The 23,778-nt window shown below is 47.4% G+C and overlaps 1 protein-coding gene across 2 annotated transcripts in view; it reads right to left on the reverse strand.

Moving 5' to 3' along the window:
* LOC122922836 (MOB kinase activator 3C-like) overlaps positions 1-18,200 on the reverse strand; it is a 66,436-nt gene extending 48,236 nt beyond the window's left edge. The window contains exons 1-2 of one of the 2 annotated variants that reach the window (XM_044273589.1): positions 18,009-18,110; positions 12,821-13,291 (exon numbers count right to left, since the gene is read on the reverse strand). In XM_044273589.1, the coding sequence (XP_044129524.1) occupies positions 12,821-13,238 (418 nt within the window). In that variant the 5' untranslated portion in view covers positions 13,239-13,291; positions 18,009-18,110. Of the gene's footprint in view, positions 1-12,820; positions 13,292-18,008 lie in introns of both variants that reach the window. The other variant, XM_044273588.1, reaches the window with a different exon arrangement.
* Positions 18,201-23,778: the final 5,578 nt, after the last annotated feature.

Here is a 23,778-nt window from a genome sequence, read left to right on the forward strand (position 1 = left end):
CTTTCACTATATGCCGATGACATGTTGGTATACTTGGCTGATCCAGGGAAGTCCTTAGATACCCTTTTACAGGTTGTGGACCATTTTGTTAGCTTTTCGGGACTTCGTGTAAACTGGGCTAAGTCGAGTCTCTGCCCAATTGATAGATTTGTTCCAACTCACATCTCATTGAATTCTAGGCTTCAGGTTGTTGAGCAATTTACATATCTCGGGATTGTCATTCACAAAGAGGTGACAAAGTTTTATGACCTAAATGTTGTTCCTACAATGCAATATTTTACTAAGAAATTAGAAGCTTGGGAGAACTTGCCTCTGAACCTTATTGGACGTATCAACATTATAAAAATGATTCTCCTCCCAAAGATGCTATACTTATATAGGGCGGCCCCGATGCTACTATAACCCTAACCCAAGAAACATTTCACTACATTGGATAAGGCAATTACTCCTTTTCTATGGAACAAATCTTCTCCCTGAATAGCGAAACGCACCCTTCAGTCAACCTACATACAGGGAGGCCTTGCTTTGCCAAATATGTACATGTACTATGTGGCTGTACAGTTGAGCTACGTGGCCTGGTGGGTGCAGGCAGACTCGGGCAATCCGGCGGTGGTGCTGGAAACAGCATTGATGGGATCCCTTGAAGCACTTACAAATCTGGCATACAGGGGAGGGGCGGGCTCGGTAGAACACTATACCCAATCTATGGCTGCGGTAGTGAAGATCTGGGTCAAATGGAGTCCGGTGAGCATTTCTAGAGAGAATATTCCTAGTTGGTCACCCTATATGCCTCTATGGAAAAATAGAGGCTTGCCGGAATTGCTCTCATTAATAGAGTTCGAATTTTGGCCCCAAAAGGTGGTGCGTTACCTCACCCAATTATACGAGAAGGGCTTGTTTAGGTCTTTTAGTAGTTTGAAGCAAGAATTGAATCTCCCCCAACATAGTCTATTCAGATACTTTCAGCTGAGACATGCCTGTCAAGCACAATTTGGTAGAGAACCTCTAAAACTGGAGTGTGGCCCGATAGAAGCAGTAATCAGTAGGGTTCCTTTGGTCAAACCAGTGTCGGCTCTCTATGCGTCTGTAATGATGCTGCAGGATTCTCCCCTTGATAACTCATTGGTCAAGTGGATAAGAGGATGTACATACTAAGGAAATTGGTCATGCATGGAGGTCTACAGTGGTAAGCGCTAGGGTTTAACAGATTCAAGTTAAGTGGCTTCATAGGATATACTATACCACTGAGAGACTATTCAAAATGGGTAAATTACCAGATCCGCAATGTACAAGGTGTGGGCATAAAAAGGGCTGCCTAATACATATGATATGGCAGTGTCCAGTCATATATAGCTTCTGGGAAAGGATGCATGCCTATATTAACGACAAACTGGGCTTTGCCAATGTCTGTACTCAGCTGACGAGTCTGCTGGGGATAGCTAATGAGGTTGTTCCCACCAAATTCGGCAGGAAACTATACAGGATTCTCTTGTTTTATGCAAGGAAAACCATCCTCCTCAATTGGAAACCCCCTGATAGGTCTACGGTGCAGCAATGGATACAAATAGTCAATGCTGATCTTGAGCTATACAAGTTTATTTATGAACGTCGAGGAACCCCGAATCGTTTTATAAAAATCTGGGATCCCTGGATTAGTGCCCAAACTCTGATGCCTTAGGTGGCTGCGATATCTGGGCTCTGGCTGATGAAGGAGAGTGTGAATGTGTGGGTGTATGCAGTGCTCTATATTATTCCAGGACATATTCTGATGGGTGCTACTCACAATATCTTGCTATTATTTACTGATGTTGTGTGCAATGGGCTAACAGAACACTGTGGTGATTAATCCCATGCTGATCTATGTACTGCTTCTGTGCGATTTGCCTTCCTATGGTGAAGTTAACCCTAACCCTAAAGAACATGCCATGTCTTTGATCATTCAACCCTAGGATGCGCAGGGACATAGTGATCTGCCCACAAATGAATAGATGCTGCGCATGTCCTGCGTGCAGGAGCTTGGTAATTTACCCGAAACATAAATAACTACTGCGCATGTGCTGCGCAAAAGAACGATGTGCAGGGACTTAGTGATCTTAGTACCAGCTATCCTTACAATGCACAGTGTATGTCTTGCATGTCTATGCCATACACTGATGCTTGAAGGCAAACATATCAAAGGGCTAACCAGTGCTGGTCCCTATTAGGGCTCTTTCACACCTGCGTTCTACTTGCTCCGGCCAAAAATCCGGAACACTTGCCGCAAGGCCGGATCCGGAATTAATGCCCATTGAAAGGCATTGATCCGGATCCGGCCTTAAGCTAAACGTCGTTTCGGCGCATTGCCGGATCCGACGTTTAGCTTTTTTAGAGTGGTTACCATGGCTGCCGGGACGCTAAAGTCCTGGCAGCCATGGTAAAGTGTAGTGGGGAGCGGGGGAGCGGTATACTTACCATCCGTGCGGCTCCCGGGGCGCTCCAGAGTGACGTCAGGGCGCCCCACGCGCATGGATGACGTGATCGCATGGCACGTCATCCATGCTCATGGGGCGCTCTGACGTCATTCTGGAGCGCCCCGGGAGCCACGCGGACTGTAAGTATACCGCTCCCCCGCTCCCCGCTCCTACTATGGCAACCAGGACTTTAATAGCGTCCTGGCTGCCATAGTAACACTGAAAGCATTTTGAAGACGGATCCGTCTTCAAATGCTTTCAGTACACTTGCGTTTTTCCGGATCCGGCGTGTAATTCCGGCAAGTGGAGTACACGCCGGATCCGGACAACGCAAGTGTGAAAGAGGCCTTAGTAAGTTGGTAAACTAGTACTCTTAGTTTTGTAGAACATGCGCAGTGCTATCAATGGTCTTCACTGCAGTACTTCACAGTGTAATAATAAAATAAAAAAAGGGATAATACTGCGGAGCGGAGCACCTACGAGGGCCCCAGATGAGTATATAACAACACCAAATCACATATGCTAGTTATTTTACAATGACTCAAACTGCAGAAAAGGACACCAACAAAACATAGGTAAGTATAACAATAAAGACGAATGGTATCATTTGGCACCCAAAGGGAGACACTTTGGAAGTATGCAGACTACTTGTTTGCAACGTGCATTGCTCACTTCTGAAATCATCTGATTACATGTTCAAGTACAATCGTCAGGTGAAGCCCTTATAAGGCCTTTGGGACTCAGACTATCCAGTCCATAGATCCACTTTGTTTTTTCTTCTAATAGGATTCTATCCAAATTACCCTTTTTCACCCCAAGGGACTTTTTACATATACCCCAGAATATTAGACAAAAGCTCTGTGGTAGGTGCAACATAAGTCCATGCGCACCTGGTTGATGTGCATGACGTCATGTGCAGCACCCTTCCAGCACACTGGCATAGGTGGAATGTTAAGGAGGGGTTACAGCTTAGAGCGGAGCGATAGGAGCCTCTAGGGTTGAGTGATCACAGACAAGGCATGTTCATTGAGCTGATAGGACATTACACATGTCAATATGGATTATCAGGTCATTTATACTTTCTTTGCAACGATCTTCCTCATTGCTGCCCAATACCCCTGATGAAGCCAGCATTCTCGCACTCGGAGGGTAGTGAGGCACGGTGACATTTCGCACTTGTAGGGTAGTGAGGCACGGTGACATTTCGCACTTGTAGGGTAGTGAGGCACGGTGACATTCCCGCACTTGTAGGGTAGTGAGGCACGGTGACATTCCCGCACTTGTAGGGTAGTGAGGCACGGTGACATTCCCGCACTCGTAGGGTAGTGAGGCACGGTGACATTCCCGCACTCGTAGGGTAGTGAGGCACGGTGACATTCCCGCACTCGTAGGGTAGTGAGGCACGGTGACTTTCCCACACTTGTAGGGTAGTGAGGCACAGTGACATTCCCGCACTTGTAGGGTAGTGAGGCACGGTGACATTCCCGCACTTGTTGGGTAGTGAGGCACGGTGACATTCCGGCACTTGTAGGGTAGTGAGGCACGGTGACATTCCCGCACTTGTAGGGTAGTGAGGCACGGTGACATTCCCGCACTTGTAGGGTAGTGAGGCACGGTGACATTCCCGCACTTGTAGGGTAGTGAGGCACGGTGACATTCCCGCACTTGTAGGGTAGTGAGGCACGGTGACATTCCCGCACTCGTAGGGTAGTGAGGCACGGTGACATTCCCGCACTCGTAGGGTAGTGAGGCACGGTGACATTCCCGCACTCGTAGGGTAGTGAGGCACGGTGACATTCCCGCACTCGTAGGGTAGTGAGGCACGGTGACATTCCCGCACTCGTAGGGTAGTGAGGCACGGTGACTTTCCCACACTTGTAGGGTAGTGAGGCACGGTGACATTCCCGCACTTGTTGGGTAGTACGGCATGGTGACATTCCCGCACTTGTAGGGTAGTGAGGCACGGTGACTTTCCCGCACTCGTAGGGTAGTGAGGCACGGTGACTTTCCCGCACTCGTAGGGTAGTGAGGCATGGTGACATTCCTTCACTTGTAGGGTAGTGAGGCACGGTGACATTCCTGCACTTGTAGGGTAGTACGGCATGGTGACATTCCCGCATGGTGACATTCCCGCACTTGTAGGGTAGTGAGGCACGGTGACATTCCCGCACTTGTAGGGTAATGAGGCACGGTGACATTCCTGCACTTGTAGGGTAGTGAGGCACGGTGACATTCCCGCACTTGTAGGGTAGTACGGCACAGTGACATTCCCGCACTTGTAGGGTAGTGAGGCACGGTGACATTCCCGCACTTGTAGGGTAGTTCGGCACAGTGACATTCCCGCACTTGTTGGGTAGTGAGGCATAGTGACATTCCCGCACTTGTTGGGTAGTGAGGCATAGTGACATTCCCGCACTTGTAGGGTAGTGAGGCACGGTGACATTCCCGCACTTGTAGGGTAGTACGGCACAGTGACATTCCCGCACTTGTAGGGTAGTGAGGCACCGTGACATTCCCGCACTTGTAGGGTAGTACGGCACAGTGACATTCCCGCACTTGTAGGGTAGTGAGGCACGGTGACATTCCCGCACTTGTAGGGTAGTACGGCACAGTGACATTCCCGCACTTGTTGGGTAGTGAGGCATAGTGACATTCCCGCACTTGTTGGGTAGTGAGGCATAGTGACATTCCCGCACTTGTTGGGTAGTGAGGCATAGTGACATTCCCGCACTCGTAGGGTAGTGAGGCACGGTGACATTCCCGCACTTGTTGGGTAGTGAGGCATAGTGACATTCCCGCACTTGTAGGGTATGCACTCACCGTTCTCTCCCAGCAGATCTGTGTGTTTAGCACAGCAGGAGAGCGCATGAGGGGGAAGTACTGAAAGGAAGACTCCAAGTACAGCTTAAGGACCTTTGATGATGTCATCAATAGGAGGAGCCAGAAGAGCTATATAGTCTGCACTGGTTCAGGGAAAGTTTTATTTTTAGTAAAGATAAGTGTGTGTAGCAGTGCTGTGTGTGTATATGTGTGTAGCAGAGCTGTATGTGTGTGTATATATGTGTGTAGCAGTGCTGTATGTGTGTATAAGAGCTGTATGTGTGTAGCAGAGCTGTATATGTGTGTATGTGTGTAGCAGTGTATATGTGTATAGCAGAGCTGTATACTGTATGTGTGTAGCAGCAGCAGAGCTGTATGTGTGTGTGTATATGTGTGTAGCAGTGCTGTATGTGTGTATATATTTGTGTGTAGCAGAGCTGTATGTGTATGTACATGACTTTAGCAGTGCTGTATGTGTATAGCAGAGCTGTATGTATGTGTGGGAGTGCTGTATGTGTGTGCATGTGTGTAACAGAGCTGTATGTGTGAATCAGGGCTGCATGTGCATAGCAGAGCTGTATGTGTGTGTGTAACAGTGCTGTGTGTTAATGTGTGTAGCAGACTGTGTGTGTATGTGCATAGCAGAGCTGTATCTGTGCAGCAGTGCTGGGTGTGTGTGTGTGTATAAGAGCTGTATGTGTGTGTATATGCGTGTGGGCAGAGCTGTATGTGTGTGTATATGCGTGTGGGCAGAGCTGTATGTGTGTAGCAGAGCTGGATGTATGTGTAGCAGTGTTGTATATGTGTAGTAGTGCTGTATGTGTTTAGCAGAGCTGTATGTATATGTGTAGCAGTGCTGTATGTGCAGCAGTGCTGTATGGGTTTAGCAGTACTGTGTGTGTGTGTGTGTGTAGTAGAGCTGTATGTGTGTAGCAGAGCTGTATGTATGTGTATAGCAGTGCTGTATGTATGTGTGGCAAAGCTGTATGTGTGTAGCAGTGTTGAATATGTGTAGCAGTGCTGTATGTGCAGTAGTGCTGCATGTGTGTGTAGGAGAGCTGTATATGTGTATCAGTACTGTATGTGTGTAGCAGAGCTGTATGTATGTGTGTAGCAAAGCTGTATGTGTGTAACATTACTGTGTGTATAGCAGTGCTGTATGTGTGTAGAAGTGTTGTATGTGTGTGTATGTGTAGCAGTGCTGTATGTAACAGAGCTGTATATATGTGTGTGGCAGTGCTGTATGTGTGGCAGTGCTGTATGTATGTATGTGTGTAGCAATGCTGTATGTAGCAGTGCTGTATATATGTATGTGTGTAGCAGAGCTGTATGTGTATAGCAGAGCTGTATGTATGTGTGTAGCACACTAGCAGTGCTATATGTGTGTAGTAAAGCTGTATGTGTGTAACAGTGCTCTGTGTGTATAGAAGAACTGTGTGTGTAGCAGTGTTGTGTATGTGTAGCAGTGTTATATGTGTATAGCAGTGCTGTATGTGTGTAACAGTGCTGTATATGTATGTATGTAGCAAATCTGTATATGTGTAGCAGTGCCCTATGTGTGTAGCAGAGCTGTATGTATGTTTGTGGGTAGCAGTGCTGTATGTGTGTAGCAGAGCTGTATGTATGTATGTATGTATGTATGTATGTATGTGTGTAGCAGTTTTGTATGTGTAGCAGTGCTATATATTTTGAGAGTAACTAAGGGGCTACAGAAGATTCTTCTGTTGAGTCTGGGTAATAAAATCCAGCTTTCCAATGGTTAGATAAACTCGCTCTGCCAGATCCTGTTCTCCAAGGGTTAGATAAGATCAATCTACCAGACCCTGTTCTCCAAGGGTTAGATAAGATCATTCTACCAGGTCCTGTTCTCTAAGGGTTAGATAAGATCACTCTGCCAGATCATGTTATCCAAGGATTAGATACGTTTATTCTGAGAGAACCTGTTCTCCAAGGGTTAGATAAGATCACTCTGCCAGATCATGTTCTCCAAGGATTAGATAAGATCACTCTGCCAGATCATGTTCTCCAAGGATTAGATAGGATCACTCTGCCAGATCCTTTTCCCCAAGGATTAGGTAAGATCATTCTACCTGCTTTCCAAGGGTTAGATAAGATCAATCTACCAGACCCTGTTCTCCAAGGGTTAGATAAGATCATTCTACCAGGTCCTGTTCTCTAAGGGTTAGATAAGATCACTCTGCCAGATCATGTTATCCAAGGATTAGATACGTTTATTCTGACAGAACCTGTTCTCCAAGGGTTAGATAGGATCACTCTGCCAGATCATGTTCTCCAAGGATTAGATAAGATCACTCTGCCAGATCAGGTTCTCCAAGGATTAGATAGGATCACTCTGCCAGATCCTTTTCCCCAAGGATTAGGTAAGATCATTCTACCTGCTTTCCAAGGGTTAGATAAAATCACTCTACCAGACCCTGTTCTCCAAGGGTTAGATAAGATCATCCTTCCAGGTCCTGTTCTCCAAAGGTTAGATAAAATCATTGTACCAGGTCCTATTCCCCAAGGGTTAGATAAGGTCACTCTACCAGATCCTGTTCTCTAAAGGTTAGATAAGATTGACCCTGTTCTCCAAGGGTTAGATAAGATCATTCTACTAGATCCTGTTCTCCAAGGATTAGATAAGATCATTCTACTAGATCCTGTTCTCCAACGGTTAAGTAAGATCATTCTACCAGATCCTGTTCTCCAAGGGTTAGATAAGATCATTCTACCAGGTCCTGTTCCTCAAGTTTCAGATATGGTCACAGGTTGGGCAATGCCAATGTGACAGTTATGATGTATTCATGCACTATAACTATAACCGAGGTTTATACTAGTTTGACTAGTTTAATGAGTTGGTACGTAACTAGAAGTATAAATAAAGCTGTAATTCTGGCCTACGGGCAGAGAACTGCTCTCAGGCAGGAGAACTCTATGCATCCATGTGTAACAGAACTATATGTGTGTAGTAGTACTGTATGTGTGTAGTAAATCTGTATCTGTGTGTAGCGGTACTGTATGTGTGTAGTAAAGCTGTATCTGTGTGTAGTAGTACTGTATGTGTGTAGTAAAGCTGTATCTGTGTGTAGTAAAGCTGTATCTGTGTGTAGCGGTGCTGTATGTGTGTAATGGAGCTGTGTATGTGTATAGCAGAGCTATATCTGTGTGCAATAGAACTGTATGTGTAGCAGAGCTGTGTGTATAGTAGAGTTCTGTGAGTAGCAGGGCTATATGTGTGTGTACCAGAACGGTGTGTGTCACAAATAATTTAGCAGAACAAGAAGCATGGCCGGACACAGCAGAGCAATGGAGACACATTTATTTGAAGGTCCAAGTAAAAATAGGGGACCACACACACAATGGTCAGCATAGGACACAGTAATGGTTACAGGAGCTGACCAAAACTACCCCCCCCCCCCCCTACTTTCTATAGTTACTTTTTTCCAGATTTTCTGTTGTCTAAACTTGGGGTGCACCTTATAGTCTGCTGCGTCTTATAGTCCAGTGTGTCTTATAGTCTGTTGCGCCTTATAGTCTGCTGCTTGGGTGGGGGTTTAAAAGATTAGGGCCACATGTAGGGAGTTTATAAGATTAGGGCCACATGTAGGGGGTTTATAAGATTAGGGCCACATGTAGGGGGTTTATAAGATTAGGGCCACATGTAGGGGGTTTATAAGATTAGGGCCACATGTAGTTTTTTTTTAGATTAGGGCCACATGTAGGGAGTTTATAAGATTAGGGCCACATGTAGGGGGTTTATAAGATTAGGGCCACATGTAGGGGGTTTATAAGATTAGGGCCACATGTAGGGGGTTTATAAGATTAGGGCCACATGTAGTTTTTTTTTAGATTAGGGCCACATGTAGGGGGTTTATAAGATTAGGGCCACATGTAGGGAGTTTATAAGATTAGGGCCACATGTAGGGGGTTTATAAGATTAGGGCCACATGTAGGGGGTTTATAAGATTAGGGCCACATGTAGTTTTTTTTTTAGATTAGGGCCACATGTAGGGGGTTTATAAGATTAGGGCCACATGTAGGGGGTTCATAATATTAGGGCCACATGTAGTGGGTTTAAGATTAGGACCACATGTAGGGGTTTATAAGATTAGGGCCACATTTAGGGTTTTTATAAGATTAGAGCCACATATAGGGGGTTTATAAGATTAGGGCCACATGTAGGGGTTTATACGATTAGGGCCATGTGTAGGGGGTTTATAAAATTAGGGCCACATGTAGGGCATTTATAAAATTAGATCTAAATGTGGTCACTTATTTTTTTTTATTTCACCTCAGAGCCTCTGCAGCTGTTGGCCAGTGCTTCCAGCACCCCATGAAAAATTCATTGGGGGAGGGGGGTTTAGTTTCCAAAATGAAGTAACTTTTCGGGAATTTCTACTTTAGAGGTGCCTCAGGATCTCTTCAAATGCAACATGGTGCGGAAACCATTCCACCAAAATGTGCCCTCCAAAAGCCATATGGCGCTCCTTCCCTTCTGAGCCCTGTGTGATGCCCATACAGTAGTTTACCACCACACATGGAGTGCTGCCGTATTCAGGAGAAAATTAATGAATAACAAATTTGGGGGGTTTTCCTGTTACCCCTTGTGAAAATGAAAACCAGGGCTAAAGCAGCAGTTTATTAGAAAAAAAGACATTTTTCATTTTAACAGCCAAGTGTGTCTAAATTCTATAAACACCTGTGGGGTCAAGGCACTCACTACAACCTTCAATACATTCCTTGAGGATTGTAGTTTCCAAAATGGGGTCACTTTTAGGGTTTTCCTTTCTAGGCGTACCTCGGGGTCTCTTTGAATGTGACATGGCACCTGAAGACCATTCCAGCAAAATCTGCCCTCCAAAAGCCATAGGGTACTTCTTCCCTTCTGGCCTGGATAAGAATGGCCTGGATAAGTAAAAGCGTTCCAAAGTCATTACCTCATAAAGTGATATATCACATTTGGGTTAGGGTAACCCTAACCTGACAGCATTTCTTCTGCAGCTGATTTACTTCTAGCTAAACCTCTGTTTCTGAGAGGACACCAAGGAAGCCACATCAACTTCACATGAATTGAGAGTGTGCATCTTGAGAGGGCATGTCCCCATAGCCAGAGAAATCTGACGAAAAGGAGATGGATGTAGGGAGAGCAAGGGGGCCTAAACGCACTGATGACAAAACCCCTTTAAACCATCAGAAATTGGCGCTGATGGCTTAGTACTGCTTGTCACCAGCAGCATGCATGAGCTGTTCCCAGTACGTTCAGCTAGTAATGCAAACTGGTCAACCCCTTTAAGGTCAGGACTTGTCAGGTAATACCACAGCATCTCCATAGAGTTAAGGTGAAGGGCTCATCATGGCTTGTGTCAGCTTTGCTGGCCCAGGGCCTGAATGCCTTGTAATCATTAAGGGAATAATAAATAATAAGATATAAAAAAACATTTTACAGAAAAATGTAAGGGCAGCATCCATTACCCCAAGCTGAGGAGACATTGGGTAATGCAACAAAACAATGACCCAGAACACAGAAGTAAATCAACTAAATAATGGTGGGGGGGAATTAAGATGTGTTTTGAAATGCCCAGATCACAGTCCTGGCCTTCACCTATGGAGACGCAGTGGTCTGAAGAGTTTTGACCTTAACCCCGTGGAGATGCTGTTGTCTGAAGAGTCCTGATCTTAACCCTGTGGAGATACTGAGACAAGATCCGAAGAGAGCTGATCTTAACCCTGTGGAGATGCTGCGACACGACCTGAAGAGTCCTGATCTTAACCCTGTGGAGATGCTGCGACACGACCTGAAGAGTCCTGATCTTAACCCTGTGGAGTTGCTGCGACACGACCTGAAGAGTCCTGATCTTAACCCTGTGGAGATGCTGCGACACGACCTGAAGAGTCCTGATCTTAACCCTGTGGAGATACTGAGACAAGATCCGAAGAGAGCTGATCTTAACCCTGTGGAGATGCTGTGACACGACCTGAAGAGTCCTGATCTTAACCCTGTGGAGATGCTGCGACACGACCTGAAGAGTCCTGATCTTAACCCTGTGGAGATGCTGTGACACGACCTGAAGAGTCCTGATCTTAACCCTGTGGAGATGCTGTGACACGACCTGAAGAGTCCTGATCTTAACCCTGTGGAGATGCTGTGACACGACCTGAAGAGTCCTGATCTTAACCCTGTGGAGATGCTGCGACACGACCTGAAGAGTCCTGATCTTAACCCTGTGGAGATGCTGTGACACGACCTGAAGAGTCCTGATCTTAACCCTGTGGAGATGCTGTGACACGACCTGAAGAGTCCTGATCTTAACCCTGTGGAGATGCTGCGACACGACCTGAAGAGTCCTGATCTTAACCCTGTGAAGATGCTGTGACACGACCTGAAGAGAGCTGAGTACATGAGGCACCCCAGAAATAGCGATGAACCTAAATACATTTGCAGGGAGGAATGGTTTAAAATTCCTCAACATTGGGAAAATTGTATCTGAATCTTAGAAAATACTTGGTGGTTGTGATTGCTGCTGAAGGGAGATCTGCAAGTTATCAAATTTGGGGGTTCACTTACTTTTTCTCCCTGCACATTGAATATTTACTCATTATGCGCAATAAGACATGACCCGTAAAAAATGTTTAGGGCGTTATTAGATTGTATTTGTCTACAATTGTGACTTGGATTAATCAGACCACATTTTATTAGTAACAATGTAGAAATCCAGGTCATTTCAAAGGGATCACTTACTTTTTCTTGTTACTTGTATAGCAGTCATTGCACAAGACATGCAGCAATGCACAGAAACAAATGGAAGTGTTGGTTGGAAGGAATAGAAAAAGCCACCAACCTGGTTTTGCTGACTGGCTATTGATGGCCACGTGCTTTGTCCCGCTGTCCTGCCTTATACCTGTGGCACTCCCTATGGGTGGAGGGTAGAACACACTCCTTACTGGCCAATATTACGCTATGCCTCTACATATGACGTTCCAGGGCGCGGCGCACACATAGATAGGACTATGATGGGGAACTGCATATTTTCTTCATAAAGCAGTGAAAGAAGCTGCTGCCTGACGGGATTTCCTGCCCTGCACCAACAGATCGGTGACTTCCAGTAAAGAAACCTCTTGAGAAGCTGAAATTCTGCCTTCGCCATCAACATTAAATTGTAGAGTAGAGGAGTGCACAGTAGATGAGGGGAGAGATCTGCGATCACCGGTTTTATTTTGCAGCTTGTCTTGACTCCTGATATCATTGTGATGGCCACACAGACGCTAGATGTTACTGGACTCCAGGCTCTACCTTCTTGTACATGGAAAGTTCTACTTCTTTTGTCTCATGTTAGTCTACATTGGGGAATGAGTGAGAGCATGTCTGAGGGGACAGGGGGCACACATTTTCACCAATACTTTTTATCTGTTTGGATTTCTAACAACAAAGAAAATAGCTCTTGGGGGCACCTCTCAAAATGACTGTATTTTACCTGGAGCCCCAGATCTGCTTTTCTTACACTGCCCCGCTACTCCTGTCTCCTGTAGAGACAAGCGTAGACCCGACTCACCTGTTCGAGTTGGGAATATGTCTTCGTTGTTAATCAGTGTCTCTATCCAGTCCATTAGCAAGTTCATATAGAGCGGAGCGGACACTTTTGTGGGCTTCTTGTACTTGAGGTCATCCTGCCACCTGTATTCATACCTGAGGCCACCAGACATAATGGGACAACTCCTCTCTGTGCAGAACTCTGACATTGTTCCATAAATCAGATTGATCCTGTTGAAGAAGTCAACAACATGCACAGCTATCCAGTCATTAATGTTCTCCGCCTCGGGAAGCTGCACCACACTCCTAAGATCCAGACCTGATTTCAGGGAGGCCTGAGCCTTTTTATAGAGCTCAAATCGTTGGGTTCCGGGTTCAAACCTCTTCCTGGGACGGAACGTTCTGTCTTTGTTAAAGACCTGGGTGAGGCACAACGCCATGATGTCCAGTCCACACTACGATGCAAGTCACAGACTGGAGGACGGCAGACTATCTACAAGATGAATAAAGGGCAATGTCAGATTTTGGCCTAGATAGTAGATCATCATAAGGGCTCGTGCAACTTGCCAAGTGACATTCAGGGCATTGAATCAGTAATTTACCCCTAAAACCCATTATTATTAAAGAGTTGTGCCAGGTTTTTAAGTATCCCCAATAAACAGGATAGTGAATAACTGATCCTTGGGAATCTGAACACAGGAACCCCCACGATCACGAGAATGGGCGTCTTCCCCGTTCTGATGGAGCAGCAGGTCGTACGTGTGCAGTGCTGCTCCATTCATTCTCTAAGTGAGCACCAGAGACAGCCAAGTGCTGTACTTTATGTCTGATGCTCACATACAAAATGAATGGAGCGGCATTGCACAAGCATGACATACTGATCTATCAAAATGGGGAGCGGGACCCCTGTTCTCACAATCGGTGGGGACTCCAGCAGTTGAATCACCAGCAATCAGCTTGTCATCTTCAATCCTGAGGATAGGCTATAACCTATAATCCTAGCACAACACCTTTAATCACATGTCACCCAGGAAACAGCAGCAGGAAAAGTGTTACCTCCTTATGTCACCATTACCCCCAGATATTACACAGCAGCCTATGTGGACTGGGCAGGTGACATCACAGGAGGAGTTCCTTCAGCCAGTGTTACACTCGTATATTACCATTACCCCCAGATATTACACAGCAGCCTCTGTGGCTGGGCAGGTGACATCACAGGAGGAGTACCTTCAGCCAGTGTTACCCCCTTGTGTCACCATTACCTCCAGATATACCACGGCAGCCTCTGTGGACTGGGCAGGTAACATCACAGGAGGAGTTCCTTCAGCCAGTGTTACACTCGTATATTACCATTACCCCCAGATATTACACAGCAGCCTCTGTGGACTGGGCAGGTGACATCACAGGAGGAGTCCCTTCAGCCAGTGTTACCCTCCTGTGTCACCATTACCCCCAGATATTACACAACAGCCTCTGTGGACTGGGCAGGTGATATCACAGGAGGAGTCCCTTCAGCCAGTGTTACCCTCCTGTGTCACCATTACCACCAGATATTACACAACAGCCTCTGTGGACTGGACAGGTGATATCACAGGAGGAGTCCCTTCAGCCAGTGTTACCCACATGTATTACCATTACCCCCAGATATTACACAACAGCCTCTGTGGACTGGGCAGGTGATATCACAGGAGGAGTCCCTTCAGCCAGTGTTACCCACATGTATTACCATTACCCCCAGATATTACACAACAGCCTCTGTGGACTGGGCAGGTGATATCACAGGAGGAGTCCCTTCAGCCAGTGTTACCCTCCTGTGTCACCATTACCCCCAGATATTACACAACAGCCTCTGTGGACTGGACAGGTGACATCACAGGAGGAGTCCCTTCAGCCAGTGTTACCCTCCTGTGTCACCATTACCCCCAGATATTACACAACAGCCTCTGTGGACTGGGCAGGTGATATCACAGGAGGAGTCCCTTCAGCCAGTGTTACCCTCCTGTGTCACCATTACCACCAGATATTACACAACAGCCTCTGTGGACTGGACAGGTGATATCACAGGAGGAGTCCCTTCAGCCAGTGTTACCCACATGTATTACCATTACCCCCAGATATTACACAACAGCCTCTGTGGACTGGGCAGGTGATATCACAGGAGGAGTCCCTTCAGCCAGTGTTACCCTCCTGTGTCACCATTACCACCAGATATTACACAACAGCCTCTGTGGACTGGGCAGGTGATATCACAGGAGGAGTCCCTTCAGCCAGTGTTACCCTCCTGTGTCACCATTACCACCAGATATTACACAACAGCCTCTGTGGACTGGGCAGGTGATATCACAGGAGGAGTCCCTTCAGCCAGTGTTACCCTCCTGTGTCACCATTACCACCAGATATTACACAACAGCCTCTGTGGACTGGACAGGTGACATCACAGGAGGAGTCCCTTCAGCCAGTGTTACCCACATGTATTACCATTACCCCCAGATATTACACAACAGCCTCTGTGGACTGGGCAGGTGATATCACAGGAGGAGTCCCTTCAGCCAGTGTTACCCTCCTGTGTCACCATTACCACCAGATATTACACAACAGCCTCTGTGGACTGGACAGGTGATATCACAGGAGGAGTCCCTTCAGCCAGTGTTACCCACATGTATTACCATTACCCCCAGATATTACACAACAGCCTCTGTGGACTGGGCAGGTGATATCACAGGAGGAGTCCCTTCAGCCAGTGTTACCCTCCTGTGTCACCATTACCACCAGATATTACACAACAGCCTCTGTGGACTGGGCAGGTGATATCACAGGAGGAGTCCCTTCAGCCAGTGTTACCCTCCTGTGTCACCATTACCACCAGATATTACACAACAGCCTCTGTGGACTGGGCAGGTGATATCACAGGAGGAGTCCCTTCAGCCAGTGTTACCCTCCTATGTCACCATTACCACCAGATATTACACAACAGCCTCTGTGGACTGGACAGGTGACATCACAGGAGGAGTCCCTTCAGCCAGTGTTACCCACATGTATTACCATTACCCCCAGATATTACACAACAGCCTCTGTGGACTGGGCAGGTGATATCACAGGAGGAGTCCCTTCAGCCAGTGTTACCCTCCTGTGTCACCATTACCACCAGATATTACACAACAGCCTCTGTGGACTGGACAGGTGACATCACAGGAGGAGTCCCTTCAGCCAGTGTTACCCACATGTATTACCATTACCCCCAGATATTACACAACAGCCTCTGTGGACTGGGCAGGTGATATCACAGGAGGAGTCCCTTCAGCCAGTGTTACCCACATGTATAACCATTACCCCCAGATATTACACAACAGCCTCTGTGGACTGGGCAGGTGATATCACAGGAGGAGTCCCTTCAGCCAGTGTTACCCTCCTGTGTCACCATTACCACCAGATATTACACAACAGCCTCTGTGGACTGGGCAGGTGATATCACAGGAGGAGTCCCTTCAGCCAGTGTTACCCTCCTGTGTCACCATTACCCCCAGATATTACACAGCAGCCTCTGTGGACTGGGCAGGTGATATCACAGGAGGAGTTCCTTCAGCCAGTGTTACCCTCCTGTGTCACCATTACCACCAGATATTACACAACAGCCTCTGTGGACTGGGCAGGTGATATCACAGGAGGAGTCCCTTCAGCCAGTGTTACCCTCCTGTGTCACCATTACCACCAGATATTACACAACAGCCTCTGTGGACTGGGCAGGTGATATCACAGGAGGAGTCCCTTCAGCCAGTGTTACCCTCCTGTGTCACCATTACCACCAGATATTACACAACAGCCTCTGTGGACTGGACAGGTGATATCACAGGAGGAGTTCCTTCAGCCAGTGTTACCCTCCTATGTCACCATTACCACCAGATATTACACAACAGCCTCTGTGGACTGGACAGGTGACATCACAGGAGGAGTCCCTTCAGCCAGTGTTACCCACATGTATTACCATTACCCCCAGATATTACACAACAGCCTCTGTGGACTGGGCAGGTGATATCACAGGAGGAGTCCCTTCAGCCAGTGTTGCCCTCCTGTGTCACCATTACCACCAGATATTACACAACAGCCTCTGTGGACTGGACAGGTGACATCACAGGAGGAGTCCCTTCAGCCAGTGTTACCCACATGTATTACCATTACCCCCAGATATTACACAACAGCCTCTGTGGACTGGGCAGGTGATATCACAGGAGGAGTCCCTTCAGCCAGTGTTACCCTCCTGTGTCACCATTACCACCAGATATTACACAACAGCCTCTGTGGACTGGGCAGGTGATATCACAGGAGGAGTCCCTTCAGCCAGTGTTACCCTCCTGTGTCACCATTACCCCCAGATATTACACAGCAGCCTCTGTGGACTGGGCAGGTGATATCACAGGAGGAGTTCCTTCAGCCAGTGTTACCCTCCTGTGTCACCATTACCACCAGATATTACACAACAGCCTCTGTGGACTGGGCAGGTGATATCACAGGAGGAGTCCCTTCAGCCAGTGTTACCCTCCTGTGTCACCATTACCACCAGATATTACACAACAGCCTCTGTGGACTGGGCAGGTGATATCACAGGAGGAGTCCCTTCAGCCAGTGTTACCCTCCTGTGTCACCATTACCCCCAGATATTACACAACAGCCTCTGTGGACTGGGCAGGTGATATCACAGGAGGAGTCCCTTCAGCCAGTGTTACCCTCCTGTGTCACCATTACCACCAGATATTACACAACAGCCTCTGTGAACTGGGCAGGTGATATCACAGGAGGAGTCCCTTCAGCCAGTGTTACCCTCCTGTGTCACCATTACCACCAGATATTACACAACAGCCTCTGTGGACTGGGCAGGTGATATCACAGGAGGAGTCCCTTCAGCCAGTGTTACCCTCCTGTGTCACCATTACCACCAGATATTACACAACAGCCTCTGTGAACTGGGCAGGTGATATCACAGGAGGAGTCCCTTCAGCCAGTGTTACCCACATGTATTACCATTACCCCCAGATATTACACAACAGCCTCTGTGGACTGGGCAGGTGATATCACAGGAGGAGTCCCTTCAGCCAGTGTTACCCACATGTATTACCATTACCCCCAGATATTACACAACAGCCTCTGTGGACTGGGCAGGTGATATCACAGGAGGAGTCCCTTCAGCCAGTGTTACCCTCCTGTGTCACCATTACCTTCAGGAGCCTCCTGTGAATGATCAGACCCTTATGACCTTCAGTGGCCTGTCTCCCCTCGCCCAGCCCGAGTACCTAGTAGGCAGATAATGTGATGGCTCCTGAATCCTTTCAGCTCTAGTCAGCAAACAGTTTGGAGAGTTCTGTAGACATAGCTCTGCTCCTCCAGTGATGTCACATCCTGACTCTGTGTCCAAAAGCACAACTGTTCTTGTAATAACTTGTGTGCGTGACTCAGTCGTATCCGCTCTGCACACACAATGCACTGCAAACACCCTGCACCCACCACATACTCTACCCCTGTGGTCTGCAACCTCCAGCACAGCAGAAACGACATCTTCCAACATGCATATAGGCTGCTTGGAACGCTGGGAGTTGTACAGTATTCTCACAGCCAGAGAACCAAAAGTTGCTGAACCCTGTTCTACACTATGGCCCTAATTTATCTTAGATGGCGACCCTGCGCAATACCAGGGGCTGCACCTAATTAATAACAAGGTGTACGCAACTGTGTGTTGTGGTCACATTGTATGCAGTGTTTAGGGGGATGTATTGTGGTTAGTGTGTGCTGTGGTCACAGTGTATGTAGTGGGTGCAGTGTTTAGGGGGATGTATTATGTTTGATGTGTGTTGTGGTCACAGTGTATGCAGTGTTTAGGGGGATGTTTGTGTTGTGGTCACAGTGTATGCAGTGTTTAGGGGGATGTTTGTGTTGTGGTCACAGTGTACGCGGTGTTTAGGGAGATGTATTGTGCTTAATGTGTGTTGTGATCTCAGTGTATGCAGTGTTTAGGGGGATGTATTGTGTTTAGTGTGTGTTGTGGTCTCAGTGTATGCAGTGTTTAGGGGATGTATTGTGTTTAGTGTGTGTTGTGGTCTCAGTGTATGCAGTGTTTAGGGGATGTATTGTGTTTAGTGTGTGCTGTGCTCACACTGTATGCAGTGTTTAGGGGGATGTATTGTGTTTAGTGTGTGTTGTGCTCACACTGTATGCAGTGTTTAGGGGGGTGTATTGTGTTTAGTGTGTTGTGGTCACACTGTATGCAGTGTTTAGGGGGATGTTTGTGTTGTGGTCACAGTGTATGCAGTGTTTAGGGGGATGTATTGTGTTTAGTGTGTGTTGTGGTCACACTGTATGCAGTGTTTAGGGGATGTTTGTGTTGTGGTCACAGTGTACGCGGTGTTTAGGGGGATGTATTGTGTTTAGTGTGTGTTGTGGTCTCTGTATGCAGTATTTAGGGGGGTGTATTGTGTTTAGTGTGTGTTGTGGTCACAGTGTATGCGGTGTTTATGGGGATGTATTGTGTTTAGTGTGTGTTGTGGTCACACTGTATGCAGTGTTTAGGGGGATGTTTGTGTTGTGGTCACAGTGTATGCAGTGTTTAGGGGGATGTATTGTGTTTAGTGTGTGTTGTGGTCTCAGTGTATGCGGTGTTTAGGGGGATGTATTGTTCTTAGTGTGTTGTGGTCACAGTGTATGCAGTGTTTAGGGGGATGTATTGTGTTTAGTGTGTGTTGTGGTCTCAGCGTATGTGGTGTTTAGGAGGATGTATTGTGCTTAGTGTGTGTTGTGGTCTCAGTGTATGCAGTGTTTAGGGGGATGTATTGTGTTTAGTGTGTGCTGTGGTCACAGTGTATGTAGTGGGTGCAGTGTTTAGGGGGGATGTATTATGTTTGATGTGTGTTGTGGTCACACTGTATGCGGTGTTTAGGGGGATGTATTGTTCTTAGTGTGTTGTGGTCACAGTGTATGCAGTGTTTAGGGGGATGTATTGTGTTTAGTGTGTGTTGTGGTCACAGTGTATGTGGTGTTTAGGAGGATGTATTGTGCTTAGTGTGTGTTGTGGTCACCGTGTATGTGGTGTTTAGGGGGATGTATTGTGTTTAGGGGATGTGTGTGTTGTGGTCACAGTGTATGCAGTGTTTAGGGGGATGTATTGTGCTTAGGGTGTGTTGTGGTCACAGTGTATGCAGTGTTTAGGGGAATGTATTGTGTATAGTGTGTGCTGTGGTCACAGTGTATGCGGTGTTTAGGGGGATGTATTCTGTTTAGAGGGATGTGTGTGTTGTGGTCACAGTGTATGCAGTGTTTAGGGGGATGCATTGTGTTTAGTGTGTGTTGTGGTCACAGTGTATGCAGTGTTTAGGGGGATGTATTGTTCTTAGTGTGTTGTGGTCACAGTGTATGCGGTTTTTAGGGGGATGTATTGTGTTTAGTGTGTGTTGTGGTCTCAGCTTATGTGGTGTTTAGGGGGATGTATTGTGTATAGTGTGTGCTGTGGTCACAGTGTATGCGGTGTTTAGGGGGATGTATTCTGTTTAGAGGGATGTGTGGGTTGTGGTCACAGTGTATGCAGTGTTTAGGGGGATGCATTGTGTTTAGTGTGTGTTGTGGTCACAGTGTATGCAGTGTTTAGGGGGATATATTGTGTTTAGTGTGTGTTGTGGTCACATTGTATGCAGTGTTTAGGGGGATGTATTGTGTTTAGTGTGTGCTGTGGTCACAGTGTATGCAGTGTTTAGGGGGATGTATTGTGTTTAGTGTGTGCTGTGGTCACAGTGTATGTAGTGGGTGCAGTGTTTAGGGGGGATGTATTATGTTTGATGTGTGTTGTGGTCACACTGTATGCAGTGTTTAGGGGATATATTGTGTTTAGTGTGTGTTGTGGTCACAGGGTATGTGGTGTTTAGGGGGATGTATTGTGTTTAGTGTGTGCTGTGGTCACAGTGTATGTAGTGGGTGCAGTGTTTAGGGGGGATGTATTATGTTTGATGCGTGTTGTGGTCACACTGTATGCGGTGGGTGCAGTGTTTAGTGTGTGTTGTGGTCACAGGGTATGTGGTGTTTAGGGGGATGTATTGTGTTTAGTGTGTGCTGTGGTCACAGTGTATGTAGTGGGTGCAGTGTTTAGGGGGGATGTATTATGTTTGATGTGTGTTGTGGTCACACTGTATGCAGTGTTTAGGGGATATATTGTGTTTAGTGTGTGTTGTGGTCACAGGGTATGTGGTGTTTAGGGGGATGTATTGTGTTTAGTGTGTGCTGTGGTCACAGTGTATGTAGTGGGTGCAGTGTTTAGGGGGGATGTATTATGTTTGATGCGTGTTGTGGTCACACTGTATGCGGTGGGTGCAGTGTTTAGTGTGTGTTGTGGTCACAGTGTATGCAGTGTTTAGGGGTGTGTATACAGTGGGGCAAAAAAGTATTTAGTCAGCCACCAATTGTGCAAGTTCTCCCACTTAAAAAGATGAGAGAGGCCTGTAATTTTCATTATAGGTACACTTCAGCTATGAGAGACAGAATGGGCGGGGGGGGAGGGGGAGGATTCAGGAAATCACATTGTAGGATTACTAATGAATTAATTGGTAAATTCCTCGGTAAAATAAGTATTTGGTCATGTAACGGCACCGTTTCAGCAGACAAGGGGTTAAAGTCCGTTTAGGCGATATGCCCCTTTCCGAGAGACAGGCACAGCTACTGCAGAACACCAACCTCCCGAACTGGATACAAAATAGCACTCCAAACTGGAACCTCACAAGTAGCTGTCAGTCAGACGAACAGGAAAAGCGTATCCGTCAGCTTACACTCCTGGCAATCAGTCTCCAACAGCATACAGGGAATCCCCCAATAACGAGACAAGGCTCCGTCTTGAGGGTCAAGCAGTGATCTGAAGTGCTGGCACACCCAGCCTGGTTTTTATTACAGTTTTTGCAGATACAGGACAGATACAACATATCCCCACAATGCATCATGGTTTCCTCCCCTCTGTCCCGGAGACGACCGAACACAATCCAATTATCTCTCAGGACAAAGGGGAGATCACCAATACACATGTGGAGACAACAGGACAGGAATCACCACCCAAACACACAATGGCACACCCCCACAGCAAACACAGACATTTAACATATCCCCAGATAGCTCAAGTCTGAGTGCATATCATTAGGTGAATGGCACTCAGAATACACAAATACAATGATATTAGCTATCTGGGTGCCCTCACATAACATACAATTTAACCGAACGCATAATAACATAAAATACAATTCTACAGACAGATTTAAGCTGTGCGGCCGGTCTGTCTTCTCCTTTACAGTTACTATGGGCCATAATCCTGAGGCAAGAGGCTTTTAAACAGTCCTCTCCAAAACCCAGTGGCGAGGTTGGTTTCGCCACAGGTCACCTACAAACAAGCAAGATTTCTGGCTCTCACAGACCTGTAGCTTCTTTAAAAGGCTCCTCTGTCCTCCACTCGTTACCTCTATTAATGGCACCTGTTTGAACTTGTTATCGGTATAAAAGACACCTGTCCACAACCTCAAACAGTCACACTCCAAACTCCACTATGGCCAAAGAGCTTTTTTTGGGTAAAAACTCAACTCGTCGTTGTGACAAACTCCCCTCTTTTGAGTTTGCCACGAGTACTTGGAGAGGACTACTTGCCAGCCTCTTACCATGTGATTACGGTCCCATGTTGAATGCACCGGTTTTATGCAATAGTTGCATAGATATATAAGTTCATGTATTTTGCTGTCTTTTGCTACCATGTGGCTAATGGAGTCTTGCCTCTGTCCTTGGAATGGCTTTGTAAGAAGCATTTCAAGGTCCTGGAGTCTCCAGATGTCAATGCTCCCAGAGAGCCAGTAGTGGGATGAGAAACCCACTGGCAGTAAGCAGCTGACAGCCCAGAACGCGGTACAAGTTTAGGGATAATCCAAGAGGGGTAGTCAATGTCCAATCCGGGTCGAGGCAGGCAGCGAAGGTTCAAGGAGGAAGACAGTCCAGGGGTCAGTAGCCAGGAAGGATCCAAAGAAACAACAAGCTATAGGAGGATCTGCAGAGAGGCTAGGTGTTCACCATAAGGTGGAATAACTCAGCAATGAGCCAGAGCTCAGGCCAGGTCTTTATAGCCAGGGAAGGTAGGAACCACCCTCCCCAGGAACCAATGGCAGGCGAGGAAGGTGGAAGGTGTGTACTGGGAACCTCCCCCAGCAAGGCTCACACCTGACAGCCGGATAATGCAGGAACGCTATGCACCCGGGAATGCGCGCGCAGCCTGCGTACTGCGCATGCGCACACGCCGCACCTCGGGCACCAGGTGTTCTACCGAGCTGAAGGGGAACCCGTGCCCTGCACCGTGCCCGCGGTCCCCGAGTAGGGGTAACACCCCCTGCTTCCTGACAGAGCCCCCCACCAAGGAGCGGCCTCCGGACGCGACCCTAGGAAGGCCTCTCGGGGTGAGCCTGATGGAATGCCCGCACCTTGGCGGCCGCATGGACATTCCCCAAGGGCTCCCAGGAACGCTCCTCGGGACCGTACCCCTTCCAGTGGATGAGATACTCCAGGACCCCACGCCGGCGGCGGGAGTCCAGGATCTCCTGGACTTCGTACTCGTCATCGTTATTCACCTGGATGGGAGGTGGTGGAGCAGGCGCCCGGTCCGGGAACGGGTTGGCATGGTGTGGTTTCAACAAGGACACGTGGAATACCGGGTGGATTCCCAGGGAAGTAGGCAACCGGAGCTTGGCTGCAACATTGTTGACCATACTCACAATCTCAAAGGGACCAAGGTAACGGGGTCCCAGTTTTCGGGAGGGAAAGGACAGCTTGAGGTGCTGTGTGGAAAGCCACACCTTGTCCCCGTCTTTGTACCTGGGGAACTCTGTGCGTCTACGGTCTGCCTGTGTCTTGTGCCGCTGCTGAGCAGCCTGGAGTTGTTGCGTTAGGGTCCGCCTCAGTTCTCGTAGGAGTCGGAGCCGTTGAGCCACT

The sequence above is a fragment of the Bufo gargarizans genome, unplaced genomic scaffold, assembly GCF_014858855.1.
Source record: "Bufo gargarizans isolate SCDJY-AF-19 unplaced genomic scaffold, ASM1485885v1 fragScaff_scaffold_773_pilon, whole genome shotgun sequence".
NCBI lineage: Eukaryota > Metazoa > Chordata > Amphibia > Anura > Bufonidae > Bufo > Bufo gargarizans.